Source organism: Lipophrys pholis, assembly GCF_963383615.2.
Source record: "Lipophrys pholis genome assembly, chromosome: 15".
Classification (NCBI taxonomy): Eukaryota; Metazoa; Chordata; class Actinopteri; order Blenniiformes; family Blenniidae; genus Lipophrys; species Lipophrys pholis.
Genome location: NC_137642.1, coordinates 10,794,712 through 10,810,805, shown reverse-complemented (window position 1 = coordinate 10,810,805; position 16,094 = coordinate 10,794,712). Strand labels below are relative to the sequence as shown.

The following is a 16,094-nucleotide window of genomic DNA, read 5'->3' as shown; positions in this document are numbered from 1 at the left end:
GTCAAATGTCTCTTTGAGGACCGACATTGTAAAAATGCGTTTCAAGTCTTACATGCATACCCTGCGGTAAGTTGAGCCTCTCTCCTTGGAATGGCCCAATGGGCTGCCATCAAGGGGCTTAAAAGTTATTGCAATACCATGGATTCTCTGTGGACGCCATTTGCTCGGCCAAACACGGTTTTCATGAGCACGACACACAAACCTTTACTCTGCATGGATGTGCATTTGTGTGCGTGAGTGTGAGCAGTTCATGTAACCGTAGGATTTCGATGCCTCAAAGGCTGTAAAACATGAGGAACTGTACTCATTTCATTCTCCTGCCAGAAGTGAGGGGAAGCTGTGTGCCTGCTTGTGTCAAATCAGGAGTGAGTGAATGGCTGGAGAGGAACAGCTGCATGCAGGGATTGTGCCAAGCAAAGCATGTCAACGAACTGCCATGCAACCCTGCTCGCTCAGTCGGACACGGCGAGAGACATTTAAAGGCCCGCATGAGAAGAACAGTTTTGCACTGTCCACCCTGAGGAACAATTAACTTAAAGAGCCATATGCACAAAATAACTAGAGCGACAACGTATACATTCTGTTGTTATCTTACTTGTGCGCCTATTGTAACACACATATTCAGCATAAAGCAGATGGCTGCCATTGTGGCATGATGGCTGCAACGACGATTCTTTTTCCCCTTCAGCGGTTCGTAGCTTGTAGTTTGAATGTGGACGTCCGTTGACTTGGGAGCAAAGAAGCTTCAGACTTAAAATAACATTGTTTCATAGATGGTGGCGAGCGCAAAACGTGAATCGATAATCAATTTTGATCCATTTCCTCACATGGATGTTCCAATTCTTTTCTTGCAGGAGGCTCAAAAGGTGATTAACCCCGCCAACCATCAGGCAGCAGACAAGCTGCCAAAGGGTACAAATGAGAAGGAGGAAGTGCCGGCCAGTGAGGTGGGGTGGATGACGTCGGTCAAAGATTGGGCTGGTGTCATGATCTCTGCTCAGACACTCACGGGCAGAGTTCTGGTAAGTTCTTGTATTCTTCAAGTAGATATGAATATCTCAACCTTGAAATCCAGACTCAAACCCATTAACGCTTTTTTGCTGGAAGATAAGTGCAGGAGTTTAGTCACACAGACAGACTGCGACTGGATTTCACACCCAAGTTTCAGATTAATCCACTGTATAATCCACTGCCATGTACACATTTACTCTCCTGTTTTATACCCGTCCCACAGGAGTCATACTGCAGGGCAATTAAAATTTGATCCTCGTAGGGGCGAGCGGACGGTCAGTCCCTGCTGTATCTCAGTTGTGTGTTTGGCTGGCACTGTGCTGCAGTGGCCTTTGTGCAGCTCGCTCAGTTGTGCCTCTGCCAGGTCAGCTGAGGAGTGTTTTGGGTATTAGTTTGAGTGGGTGTGCTTTGTACATGCTTGTGTGTATGTGAGGAGGTTTTATTTGTCCGGTGCGGGATGTAGTATAATTAGCTATCACTGTGGTTCAAATTGAGGCCCTGCTGACCCTTCTTTCTCTATCGTCACATGTTCCCCCACCAGATTTAGCCCTGTACTCTAAAATCAAATGATCTTATTTTCCCATCTAAGTATTTGTAGCTTTAACTGTCATCCGTATTGTCTACCTTTTATATACATATTCCCAATTATGAGGCAAAACTAGTACAGCTTGAGCTTCTATGAAAAAAATAAATAAATTTAAAATTCAATCTCAGCAGGGATGCTTTGTGATACCGCAACAGTAAAATGCATTATTGAAAAGAACCAGCACCATTTCTGATGTGCTCCTCCTAACAGCTTAGGAAGATGTCTGCCACTTGGCTTCACTGAGTGGCCGCTTCGCTATAAGGAGCATGTTGCTTTCGAGCTGGTAGCTCCCTTCTGTTAGCTGTCTGAATTAAAGAAAATATTCATTGTATAGAGTCCGCACAACCTTAAAGTGACAGCATGACAAACGAACAATTTCTTTATTTTATTTATTTTTTAATCTTTTTGGTTTGTGTGTGCTTGTGGAGGAATGCAGCATTCGCGCCAGAAAATGGAAAGCATCCATCCAGTTGTTACATATCTGTTACAACTGAGGTTGCAGCAAAGTCTGAACAGCAGGTCTGTTTCTCACAAACAGCCATAGTGCATCTGTGGACTGAATGAAGCAGGAGTGGGAGGCAGGAGGGAGGTGGATCCAAAGTAAAATACTTACAATGCCATTGTTAGGGTTTGCTGGAATGTGACAGCTTCCTCACGCCTGGTGAGAGTAGCTCGGAGTTGTGGAGGATTCAGGCTTTTAATGGTGAAGAAGATGAAGAATCCTAAAGGGAGCTGTCAATTTGCTAAATGAGCCTCTCTTTCATCGGTTCCCAACTCACACAGCTCTGCTGGCATGGACACAGCTCCCTCTCCCTTTCATCTTCTGCTCTGACTGAGTGCTTCCAATCTGCCCTGTATGTATACTCCTGTGTGTGTGTGCGTGTGTGTGTGTGTGTGTGTGTGTGTGTGTGTGTGTGTGTGTGTGTGTGTGTGTGTGTGTGTGTGTGTGTGTGTGTGTGTGTGTGTGAGAGAGAGAGAGAAAGAGAGAGCGAGGAAGCGCGGAAACATGAAGCGAGCCAGCAGAGAGACAGACAGGCAGATGAGGATTACAACGGAATGGTTTGTGTCAGTCGGGAAAATGAGGTACTGGTTGCTTTAAAGGGGCTCCCAGGCATAGAAATATCCCAGCGTATCACCTACTGTGATTTGTGCTACTTCTGGTGGTGCTGATAATTCCACCCAGTAGGCCGTGTTTGCTTACGTCCTCGCTCCAACGACGGGCTGCGCAACGCTCCATGTAGTGATGAGTGCGCCGTGAAGGTGATTGACTATCTGTTCATGTGGGCGGATTAGGAACTTTTCTGGATGGAGAATTTCTGCACATATATACAGCACATGCATAGTACCTTATACCTGTGTGTGTGTGTGTGTGTGTGTGTGTGTGTGTGTGTGGGTTGGTGATTTCGTGGGCCTCTTGCTCTCCCATCAGTGCTTCACTGCAGATCAAGATTGCGATGAGTAGCCGTGTACGCGGAACCTGGCTGGTAACTATAGCAACTGCTGTGTAGTGGCACGCAGTCATCTGACATTAGGGGGCTGTCTGCCGGGCCGGAGCAGAAGACACACGCACAAATGTAGAAATCCAGCATTGATATGGAGTCACTTGTGCTATTATTCCTTGACTTTTAAGTTACATCAGTGCACAGACTTTGAAAGAAACACTTTATAGCTTTTAACATCATCTGCACACAAAACAAAGTGCACAAGAAAAAAAACCAAAAACCCGACCACAATCAAGTAAGAAAGTACGAGCACTTTTTTTTCTTCGTGATTATGACTCAGCTTTCAAAGAGCTTTACTTATAGTCAAGGATTTTGGTCTCTGTGAATGCCGACTTTGCGAAATAGTCTGCCTTTATACTCATTCTAATTTGCGGTGTCCTTGTCCACTCCAGAAAAGTGAAATAAGTAGCATATTGTAGAAAGAATTTAAATAGGTAGTATTTATTTTGTATAAAATCTGACAAAACTAGCTTCATGTTGGCTTAAATCCCCTTATTAGAGTATTGTGATGGTATTTCAACCAGCTAAGGACTCAAGATTGCTTTTAAATTATTCACAGTTGTTAAACCTGCAACAGGAATTTCGACAACATACTGTGTACTGGTTCACCTTCATGCTTCGGATGAACGTCTCCAGATTTGATTTGAGAGTAGACCAGGACCTCCTTCTCAAAGGGCCTCGGTGTGGTTAACGTGTACACACCAGGGTTCAGATGTCTCCGTTCACACTTGCAAATGCCCACAAAGCAACAGATTTTCTTTGAATCGCTCTACCAGAGCGCTTTTATTGTCTCAATTTAAGCACAGACTGGATTCCCCATTCAAGAGAACAAGGTGCTGTCTTTTAATGCAATAGATTACTATGTCGCTGCCACAAGGTAATCTGGAAGACAATTACCTTTTGTAGGAATATAATTTGTAGGAGGCTGGTTTGCTCCATGTTCCTCTGTTTTGTTATTGGTGTCTAATGACACAGCCAAACTATTTTGCTCTGATCAGAGAGGTTTTTAATGAACACACGTCCACCCACACTGCATCACCATTAGGACCAGACGTGCTGCATGAGGAACAAATCATCCTATTCATTAGGAGTTTTCTTTTGAAGAAATCCAATTGCTGAGCCCAATGGTTGCAAGGGCAGAAAGCTATTACGGATTATTGCACGTGAACACACGTGAAACATTAGATGGAAGGCAACACAGGCATCCGTGTGAGTGTGTGAGTGAGTGAATTTATGATTTCACCAGGCATTGGTGCTGATTGTACATTGTTTCCTCAGATTGGTCGTATGTCACGCCCCCCCCCCCCCCCCCCCCCCCCCCCCCCCCCCATCTGTGTGTGATCATAGCCTCTGCAATCGTCTTACATCAGCCCCACCTGCATGCACATAAACATCGATCCACTCTCGCTCATGTGTCCACATAAAACACACACAGGGAAAATAAGTTTGGCAGCATGAAGAAGTCTTGTGAGTGTGTATCTTCAGATTATTGTTTCACCCACTTTTACTGTACTTCATCAAACATTTACAGGCTCACCCGCACATGACCTGCCTCCAGTTCAGCTGTCTGGTCACATTGAGCTCAGGGTCGAAGAGGGCAACACGGTGGGATGAGCCGAAAAGTAGTTAACCCTTCATAGAGCACTTACTGAAGTACGTGTAAATTGATCAATTTAACCCCGAGGGGTTTTAGAAGGCTATCTTTTGCAATGATGGCGTACAACTGAGCAAAAGTGCACTCATACTTCAATTAATACCACTGTTCTACAAGACAGTACAGTAAATATGAGTTACTACACTTATGTACTTTTGTTTAAAATGCTGATGTTAAAGTATGTTCTTTAACATTTTTAAAATAAAAGCTATAATCAGCTGCGCTAACTTGTAAAAACAAGGAATCAAACATTGTGGCGTTTATGCTTTCATAAGAAATAACTACCTGAATAGTTCACACAATTGTCCCCCCCCCCCCCCCCATACATTGTAGGATTTCCTTTTACGTGCCGTCGTGTGTTTGAAAGCGAACCTTAAAGATTCACAAGTTACCCAATATGATCACTTACCCAATAAAGGGTCGAGCACATTCATCAGCAGCCACCATCAAAATGAGAAAAGGGAAACATGATTTTCAATGGTTTTGAATGAACTGGGATTGGCTGATGCATGAAAAAAAGAAAAGAAAAAAAAGTCCCTCTGTGGGGATTTATGCAAAGCAGGAAGCAATGAATGTCTTAAGTCCCAGCTGCATCTTAAGAAGAACATGCCTCTGAGCTCTGCAAGACAGCTGTCCACACAAAAGGTATGTGGCTCGTAGGTGAGAAAGGAAGAGCACCTCTGGTCCGGCTGTGGATCGCTCATCAGTTTCTTGACAACCGTATCGCCCCAGTTGCTTTGTGGAAAGACCTCATTAAGCGCTCAAGGGCACGGCGTCCTGAGGAAGTGACTGCGCGGACAGCTGGAGATCGCCCGGCTGAATTCCTGCACGGCGTTATCGCGGCGTCTCGCCTAATTGATTCCTGCAAATAATGCTATAGTCACAACGTATGTAATCCCATAACGTCTAACAGAAACTGCAAGGATTATAACCTCTGAATGTAGACATTTGCCCTATCTCTCAGTGCAGTGGATTTACGCGGCATGGGTGGGTCCAGAAATAGGTCAGTCCTGCCATCTTTCTTAATGGGAACTTAGGTGGCGACCAGGGACCATCTGTTCACATGACCCGCTCCCTAAACCCCATGGTCATCCCTCTGCCTACCACGTCCGTCCACGCACTGCATGACACTCTGCATATCGACTTCTTTCATCTGGGAAGACGACACATCTGCCTCAAAAAGTAAAAGGACAGCTTTCTAACGGCTGTTATTGCAAATCCACCTCGCGTCACTTTTTTAAAAAGACGTCCTTTTTTTAGAGCCTCTCACAGGAGGCGCCGTTGTCTTTCCCACCCGTCTCCCTCATTTTCCTCCTTACGTGTGAACAAAAGCTTACGTTGTGCAAACCGTGCAGAGTGTGTTCGGTGTGTGATTGCGGTACTGTGTGTCCTCAAACATCCTGTTGTGGTGAAAATAAGTGTTCTCTCACACTCCCCGGGACGGCCACCGTTCCTGCACAGACGACAGCTGTCATTGACAGCGTTGGACTTTTACAGACCGGGACTGTTTATGTTAGATTAGTGTGTGTTGAACTCGACGTATGTGCACATTTTAGTACTGACAGTCCTTTGGGCTTACATAAGCATATTTGTGTGTTTCCTTTCTGTACGGCAGCCATCGGGTGCTGCCAGAGTCTGTTTGCATCCCCCGAGTTTACCCATCAACGTATGTGTGTGTCTGTGTGTGTGCGTGTGTCTGAATGTAAATACATTATGTTCCTCCATGTGTGTGCACTAGTCTGAGAGGGGGGGGGGGGGGGTTATTGTGTCCATGATTAAAAGTGTAAATCTGTGTGTCGGTTGGCTAATTACACTTTCCCGTTGAGTGTGTGGAACTGATTTATTGCCGTCATCTCGTCCGTAGTGCTCCTCTGAGCCAGTATCCTCATCCCTTCACATAAAACCAACAGGCAGCATATGTCTCATCATGTGCGTTCAATAAGATAAGGTATCTTATCATCCTTTTTCACTTCCCGCGGGGGCAGCTTGTGACCGTGCCAGACGAAGCCTCAGTAAGATATATTTGTACCAAACGTATCTACTTGCACCCATATAGGCGCGCACACGTTAAAGTCGTCACAATGCTTGTTTTTGAAGTTTTATTGCATTTCTTGGAAGCCAGTAGGCAGTAAGTCAGTTCAAAACTAAGACAAAAAAAGTCTAAAGCTCACAAAATAGTTTTTTCTCTCTTTTTTGCTCCAATCCTCCATTCTGCATATATACAGTTGTTATAGAAAAAGTCAATGACCGAACGTAACACGCTTGAAAAGCACCACATCCTTTTTCCGTTCATTGATATTGTAGACGAGACAGACAAACGCCACTAAATACTAAAATGATGCAGTATCTTGTTTATTAACAACAAAAATGAGCATAACAAGGGAAAAATACAACAAAACAAGAAAGAAATAGACGATCTGGCAGCATCACCAAAGTTCAGTGCAGTGGAAGCTACTCCGCCAAATTAGTTATTATTCATTGTAGTTACGATGTCTGTGAGGAAAATCCATAAATGTGATTCCTAACTCCAAGCAGTCTGTCTGAATAGAGCTGCAATTTTCATTTAATGTGACTCACATTTTCATCAAGTTGATTTGAATAAATCTAGTTCAAAATACACTTTTTTTTTTCAAAACTCATGATGTGATTTTGTGGAGGAGTGCGTCTACGTAGAAAATCGGATTCTCAACAAGACCAGGTTAAAACTTGAAACAATACACTTGTTTTTACATAAAATAATAGGCTGTATTATTATTATTATTCATGGTCAGCATCAGAAAGGGACTAATCCTCATTACTATACCTTATGATCGTGCACCGTGGGTTTTCTCCCCAGTACTGTCATCTATAAAACTTCAAGCATGCGCTATCAATACCTCTAATGTATATAATTGTTGAACCAGGCTGTTCAGCATGCCTGAATCTTTTATTTATTGTGATGTCTATGTTCGTGAGCGTCAATATTGATAAATAATTAGTCAATTCACCTTTACCTTTAACCTCCAAGCAGAAATACACGTACTGATGCTCACAAGTTCTGCGCCTCTTGCCCGGTGGCTGTGGATCCCACGCAGATGTGAGACACAAACATTCAATAAAGACGGCGCCCTCTCCAGAACTCATCACTCACATTTCTGAAACCCAATTTGTCTGTAAATGAATAGCAGTGGGCAAAGACATTCTTTTTTTTTTTTTTCTACATTTCCTTTCCGCATGTGGTGTTGTGACACTTTGCCTCAACATTGATGAATTATGTTAACATTAATGAACCACTGACTCCACAGGTTTATGTTATTTGAAATAAAGAAATGAATGTGACTTAGCACTTTTGCAGGTAATAAATGCTACTCTGGATGATTCAGAAATTATTGATAAGTGACAGAAAGGACAAATGTGTAAACTCATAAAACTAACACGTCTGAAACAGTTGAATATTTTACTAACCTTTTGCTGGCCCCACATATAAAATGATGATACGTGTAATTTATGAAAGGGGAAGTAAATGATTCCAATAAGTATTTCTGAAATATCTATTCAAGTATAATTAAGTTAAAAAAAAATCACAGCATGTGTAGAAAAGCCTAATGTAGCAAAAACATATTGATAATATCAATTAAATTTGTAAGAGAAATCTATATTTTTTAAAAATGGAAATTGAGCAGTAGAATTTGATGTAAATTTATTAATAGATTAATAAACAGAAATTATCAGAATTTTCTTGGACTCGCTACAGCTGAGTGAAATTCTATATTAGTTTAAAGACACAAAAAAGCTAATACAATACATAAAATATGAAAAATACAATTTTCTGAATAAATGAAAAAAAAAGCTCTTGGCATGTGAGACGTAAACAAAGAAGAACAAAATAAAGTGTTATTTCTGTAGGCGGGTGATGTTACGAGGGTCAGCCCCTTTGATTTAGTGCTGCGTGTCACTCAGGATTTAGTGGTCATTCAGAATTGATTCCCATACCATGGCGGGGTCAGCTGTGTGAAGTCAGTCCTGCTGGCTCGGTTTGTCTGGGCTGCCGTCACATCAGAAACCTAAACCGAGCATTAAGTGGTTCAAGGGAGTATGAGGAGCAGGAGGTGGCGGCGTGGGTGCTGTGAGGGAAAGCAACACATCATAGAAAAAAAAAAAAAGAAAAGCAACAGGGAGCCCTGCTGCCATTACTGCATTGTTTCAGCTGCTGGGAAAGTCACTGCTTTCCCACATATGAAGCAGACTCAGTGCCTGATGAACTAAAAACTTCTGACGGGATGCACAAAATAACACACATTACGGGTTTAGCGTGTTTGTCTCCATGAATATGGAGTATTGGATGTGTGTCCCAGATCATGCAGAACACTGGGAGGAGTTAATGCTAATAGGTTAAAGCCAGTGACGTGCGGTGAGGTTCATGGCTGGTGAGGCACTGACTTCATCACAGTCAGATTTACAAACATATGAACCCTAAAGAGGATCTTATTCACCATTTGATTGGCAGCAGTTAACGGGTTATGTTTAAAAGCTCATACCAGCATTCTTTACACATACAAACTGGAGCACACAAAAAAGCACATTTAATAAAAAAAAAAACGTTATTATGGTTTTACCTTTACTTATAAATGAAGTCCATTGAAAGTCCAGTTTAGAAAACTGTTTTATTTTAGATATGTAATCCTCCATGTTAAAAGTAAGTCCAGGCGAGAGGAAAAAATAAACGATTGCTGCCGCTGCACTTGACTTGCTAACTGTAGCTTGTTGTCACTTATTCTGCAGCCGAGGAGTGGCAAGAAGGATCCCTGGGATCACTAGCGCCCTCTACCATGAGGCAAGAGAACTGCGTGCCTCACCCAGTGCGTCTTCGCAGCCGTTTTATGATTGCTCAGCACAAGAAACACGTTACACACATACAGTTGTTGACAAAATACACTGTATTGCCTCCCCTGACTGCACGTCACTGGTTAAAGCACAATGTCCCACTTGATTTACAACGCCTTTATGATTGTTTCTGCTCTTAACATGTTTCCAAGGGAAGCAAAAATCATCTCAGTCCTGAGCAAAGAAGCTGCTCATATTGTGTCGCACCACTTCTTAGGTCTTAATCTTTTCTGAATCTCTTTTCTTATCTCACAGCTTTGACTTTGTTTGTGAGAAGTCGTCTCTCATCTTGAATTATTTTTTTTGTTTGGAAAATGAGATTTATATTATATATAAAATTTGAACACACCTAAACCCGTAGTATCACATTTTATTTTGTTCATTAAACCAGACACACACCAAAACACTAGAAATTCCTTCAGTTGGTTTTTGTGTGAATGAGGTCTAATGCACACAAAACCATCATTTGAATACTCCTGTTGATTTTACTCATGGTGTTATTTTAAGTTCATCGCCTGCAAAGGTCGCTCAATCTAATAGTACAATTTAATCCATCAATTTAGCATGCTTTATAGAGGATCTTAGTCAATGAGTCCCATCGCGCTGCATATCTCCTTGTATGAATGTATAGAGACAGTGTAACTCATTGTATTATCAAGAATATACACTTTACATTTTGCCAGCTGGAATATTTTTGACTGTGTAAGGAAAAAGAAATCTAGACTGAAAGATTCACTAAATCAAGTTTGAAATATGCACCGCCGTTAAGAAAAACTGGTTTGTTTCACTTATGCCACGTAGTGTGGTTATAGCCCTTGAATTTATCCCTCTATTAGGTTCTATCTGTCAACGTTTCATTGCTGTTGCAGATCACAAGGGAGAGTTTTATTGCTCTGAAAGGGTTGGTTTCAATTTGTCCTCATGAATGATTTTTTCCCCCCCTCTGCAGCCCCTCTTTAAGTCCCCCATAACTCTGAGATGCTCTGCTGGATGACTCATCACTGCTCATTTTTTCTCCCCGATCTATTAACCCATCCATTTGCCACCTGCGCCTCTATTACTAAAAAGCCAATGACCTACACCCATCTTCTTGAGCCGCCTCTCCCGTGCCCTTTGTCTCTCCCTCCCTCCCTCAAACTGTGTTGGAGAGAAAAAGGTCAATAGAGCAGACACAAAAGTGATGTTTCACTTAGCTGGCTCCCCAGCTCTTTCTTATTAGATCAAGTTCGGCCTGTGACTTACAACGCTGTGGGTCTGAGATGCCGAGGGGGAAGTCACATTTGTTTTCCCCCGGGTCTTGGGCAAAAGCTTGGTCGATTGATTCTAAAAAGAATCACCTGTGGAATCATTCCCCTGTAACTAAAATGTATAGAGTAAAAGTACAAGGCCTGTATTTTATGGTCTTAGAGCATTACAGTATTGCCTTTTGTCATTACTTTTACTGTACGATTATTTAGTTTCAGTTACAAACGCATTAGACTGCCGGCTTGAGAGAAGCAGACAGGCTCCTTGACTGGCAGACTGGGGCACATAGTCACTGAGCAAACAATCAATAATGGAAGCAAACAGGCAGAAAATTGCATGTCGACGGATAAAGACCAAAGTAGGCAGTCATAGAGGGTGCAGACGAGCTCATGTTTGTCATCCGAGGCCCCCGCTGTCACCTCCGCGACGCGCTCTTCCCGTCTCGTCTCTGTCACGGCCGCCCGGTGTGGTCTCGAGGAGGAGAGCTGAGTGACTCAGCACCTCCAGGATGACGCACACCTAGTGGATCAGAACCTGCAGCATCACATTGATTGTACCGCCGTCAGCGACTGACACACGCAGGGTTAGGTTCAGGAACAAAATGAGGAGAGAACGACGCTTTCTTGGGTCGCAGTATCCCTTAAATTAAAGAAGTGGATCCAAAGAGGGTTTGACTTTAGTTTCTTGCCTTATTTTAACGATCGAAATGGTTCTCCAAATGAAATACCTGAAGCACCTGGAGATGAGTAATGCAGTGCCAACGCCAGTTTGCCGACATGACAGCTAATTAACAAGTCATCCTAACAACCCCGGAGTAATTAAGTATGGTTCACTTTAGTGTCCACGGAAGTGAGACATTTCCACAAAGTCGACCTTTATATAAAACAAGACACATTGTCAAATTTAATCTGAAGGCAAATTCATCACAAAACACAAAGAGAACGGGTGGGGAAACATGACAAACCTCAGGACAGCCATCAGGAAAAATGACTGTCTGGCCCCCGCAGGCCAAGCAAAACTACAAAAAGTGCAGGCATGTGCACATATTTGCACATATGGTGCGGTTTTTGCCCCCTGTGGTGAGTGGACAGAATCTGGAGGGAAATATCCAGCAGGAGCCACAAGCACAACAGTCTCTCATGGTGTGTGAATAGACTGTCTAGGTAATCTTTTTGTTGAGTGAAAATGAACTGGACACAATGTCAGACGTGCATTCGCACAAGTTTTTGCCATGTGTCCTCCGGTTTCCTCCCGGAGTACAAAAATGAAGTTTCTAACACTGATTAATGACTGATTGACGCGGTTGGCTCCAGTTTCCCGTGGCACTGAATTGGATGGATGATACATCGCTGTGTTTGATGTAATATAAGATGTTTGTCCATAACTGTTGAAACTGTTTATCGTATAGAATGGCACATTTCATACGAGAAGAAGACAAAAACAAGAAAGAATAAATAAATATCCGTTTAAATTAGGTTTGCACCAGATTATTGCTGGTGCTATGGAAAAGGTGGAAAAGAGCAGCCAAAATATTTAAAAAAAAACCTAACCCGTATTACCGAGTTAAATGTAACCAGAAGCTCTGTTTCTTATCATTAAATAAAAGTAATTAAAATGACACAGGGCAAACCTGGTCGCTCACAGTGACAAGACAGCCAGGCAGTCTCACGTCACCTCCGTTGCTGCTGTATATGGTATATAATTTGACTTGGAGACCTCTTTGAAGACGTTACTATCACTTCACTTTGTGCTCAGACTCCCAGGAGAGGGCAAAACATTAGTCGAATTTTCCAAGTGGGTACTGATGAAGTATCACAATCTTAACATCCAACAATTTCTTGGTGCAGGCTTTACATGCTGCATGTCAGTCGCTCTGTTGAAGCAGAAACTGCCTCCTCTTCTCAGGCTGTCTCATCATCTATACATCAGCAGTTCTGAGTCACACAGAGACACGGTGTAGGAGTGAAAGGATCAGTGGAGACAGGGCTGCCTGCATCCCAACCTCAGTTTGTATAAGGTGCACAGGTTATTACAGCAGCAGGTTCAGTGGTAGAAGATGCATGGCACAGTTCTACTCCTCCAAAAGCTGACCTTGGAGGCCATAAAAAAAAAAACAACTGTCACATAATGGTTCACTTGGATTCGAAAACAGCTTTTTTACTGTGCAGTGCAGAGCCCCAGAAGATGATGCAGTGCCAGTTCTGTGTGTGTGTAGGCTTTGCTGCGACTATGTGCCTAATTTCTCGATCTTTTCTGACCGGTCGGTGACTCCTGCCACGGACCCGGTCATAGATATGGTTTCAGGTTCATTTTGAATATGCTGTTGTCACTCGTGTCATGTTTGCGCTTCTAATTGCTTATCAGAGGACTCAGCTCAATGGGGACCATCTGCTAAGCCGCGTTTCAGATCCGTTTACCCCCCCTGGGGTTCTGTTTCCTGGGGATGGGACGGCCACAGTGTCCCCACATATCACCTCCTCCATCAGCTCGCCACTCGCTGCTCACAGTTTCCATGAGATCATTTGGGGACGATCACAGGTGATGTAAGAGGCGAGGGACAGCAGGAAGAGAGGGAAGGTTCTTGTATAATAGGACAGGTGAGGTGGGTTGCTTGGTTTGCAGAGGGTGAAATACATATTGAAAATGTATTTTTACTCCGTTTCAAATATACTTTGATTTGGTTTCAATATCTCAGAGGTATTTTCATACGCTAAATCTATTCAGGGGTGTCTTTAAGGCAATTATTCTTGCAAATTCAAGCCTTGCAATGTTAGTCAAATGAAAAGAGAGGTTTTTTGGCTTTGTTACTGAGGCTCTCACCTATTAGGAGCTACGGCAAGGTGCTAATTAAATGGTTTGTAGGTCTGTCTCTGCCTCCGGCCCTAAATTGCATCAGTATTGACTTCAAAGCCTCAATGCATCAAAGAAGGCCCAGAAGCAACACAACTCTGCTCACTGGTTCTCTCCTCTTCTCTCCGTGGTTGAACATCATTTCTTTACCAAATTTATCCATCCATCCATCCATCCATCCATCCATCCATCCATCCATCCATCCATCCATCCATCCATCCATCCATCCATCCATCCATCCATCCATCCATCCATCCATCCACCATGGATCTTGCTTAAGCTGTAATTAACAATTCATCACTGGACAAATCCACAAAGACACTCACACTCACACTCACGTCCGATACCTGTGGGAAATCGAAAGTCACCAGAGGCTCATTTATGCTCGAGGTTAGATACGATACGCATGAAGCCCTGTGTCTGACTCTGCATTAATTGTCGTCCATCTCCTGGAAGCATACAGATACAAACCACCGTGCCATCATGACTTCATTCTTTTTTTTATTTAAACAGAACTTTCTTCTTATTCCCTGGATTTGGCCCATCTGTTGATTCTGAGTAGCGCCCTCTGGTGGATTGAATGCCAGACACTTAGTCCAACAAACTGGATGCATGAAAGTATTAAAAAAGCAGTGATGTTTTCACTGTTTGATCTGTTTTGGTGTGTACATACAACATCAATGAGCCTTTAACCTCACATACATATTTTTGGGTTGTGGAAAACGTGCAAACTCCACACTCAAACTGAATGTGGCGAACCACTACACCACCTTGCAGACCTCCAAATTGTTTCTTAATTAAAAACCTAATGATGTGCCCTTTTTCCATTTATATCAGTGTCTTTCTAACTAATCTCGGTGATAAACTGAGGGCCGTGGCGAACCTCATCACGGGGCTCCTCAGATGAAATCATGAAAAGAATAAAAGTCCCTCTGAACAAGAGGCTTAAAGGCCACGTCGTCCTTGCCCTGCAGACTGAGCACGGTCTTGATTTTGTGATCCCATTTTATTACTTTGCTGCAGCTGTATGTCTCTCTGGCACATTGCATTCACAGTTATTCCCACAAGTGGCAGATCACCGTGGCAACATCTCACATCTCTTATTCACAGGAATGAGCTTCGTGCCCTCCGTCTGTCTCTGTTTTTGTTGCTCTCTCCCTCTCTCGCATTTTTCTCTTTTGCTCGGCCTGCCTCCACCATCCCTGTGCGATTTGTATTCTTCATGTTCACTTTTTTTTTCCCTTCTAATGAGCCTGAGGGACAGTTTAGCCAAATTAGAAAATTACAAGACATGTCCAGAGCTATTGGGATCTGGACAATTGAGCCATATTGAATTGTAAAACCTAACTTTTGATTATAAGCAGCCCCTCTCTTTCCTGAAAGGTAACTCCTTTGTGCTAAATGATTATGACCCCATTAAGCAGAGTGCCCATTAAAACTAAAGGCAGAATTGAAAGTCTGGGAAAGTTTTTATTCACAACAGCCCGGCAGTAAATACCATCTTCATCATTATTATCAAAGTGTAGACAATCAAAGAACCAAGTGAAGAAAATCACAGCAGCTGTGGAAGGTCAGGTTATGTGAAATATTATGATTGACTTTGGACCAAAGAACCATTATGGAAAACTATTAGTAGATACACTCTCAGCAGAAATAGAGATGCAGTAGGAGTCCGGTTCTGCCACTGAGGTGTAAGGTGCCCTTCGGGGCTATTATCCAACCTTAATCTGTACCTTTCTAAAGGTCAAAATGGTGCAAATCCACCCCAAGGCACTTCATACAAACTTGCTTCTGAATGATACTTCATATTGTATATTACAAAAGACACAGCGTGTTAGGTTATAAAAATCGTTTGCTAAGATATTAGTTTTAGTCTTATTTGTGCTCGCCTCATTTATTTACTTGAGTTGCTTTTGAATAATTTTCTTGAGATAATTTGCGAAAACAACGATGCCAAACTCGATGGCATTTATGCGATAACAAGAAAACTTACAAGAATAACAAATATCTCAATAATTTGTTTCTCTATCTTAGTTTTTCCTTCAGTTTACCATTGTTGGTTTGGGGAAAATAAACTATTGAAAAGATGTATAACTTATCAAAAACATTCATTCTTCCCCCCAAAAAATCATAACTTTTTTGTTGACTCCATCATGAGAGACCTATCAATTGTGGTCTTGTTTATATGCTTTAGCAATTCTTGTGTTATCTTGTCTAGTCACTATATATCAGAAAGAACAAAAAAATATGTTAATCTTTCCTCCAAACTCTATAGATTTGGGACTGTCTATGTGTAACACAAGTAGCTTTTTGTGTCCGTTTCAGTCACTCTTAAATCTTTTTAAGGGAGACAAGAGTCTTGGGGTTCAGACACAAGAGGTGG

General features: G+C 42.5%; 1 protein-coding gene across 2 annotated transcripts in view; it reads left to right on the top strand.

The window, feature by feature from the left end:
- Nucleotides 1–16,094, top strand: part of kcnma1a (potassium large conductance calcium-activated channel, subfamily M, alpha member 1a) — a 142,384-nt gene that overhangs the window by 38,425 nt on the left and 87,865 nt on the right. For both annotated transcript variants that reach the window (XM_080481457.1, XM_080481458.1), the window contains exon 2: nt 855–1,022. In XM_080481457.1, coding sequence (XP_080337583.1) covers nt 855–1,022 — 168 coding nt within the window. The remainder of the gene's footprint in view (nt 1–854; nt 1,023–16,094) is intronic.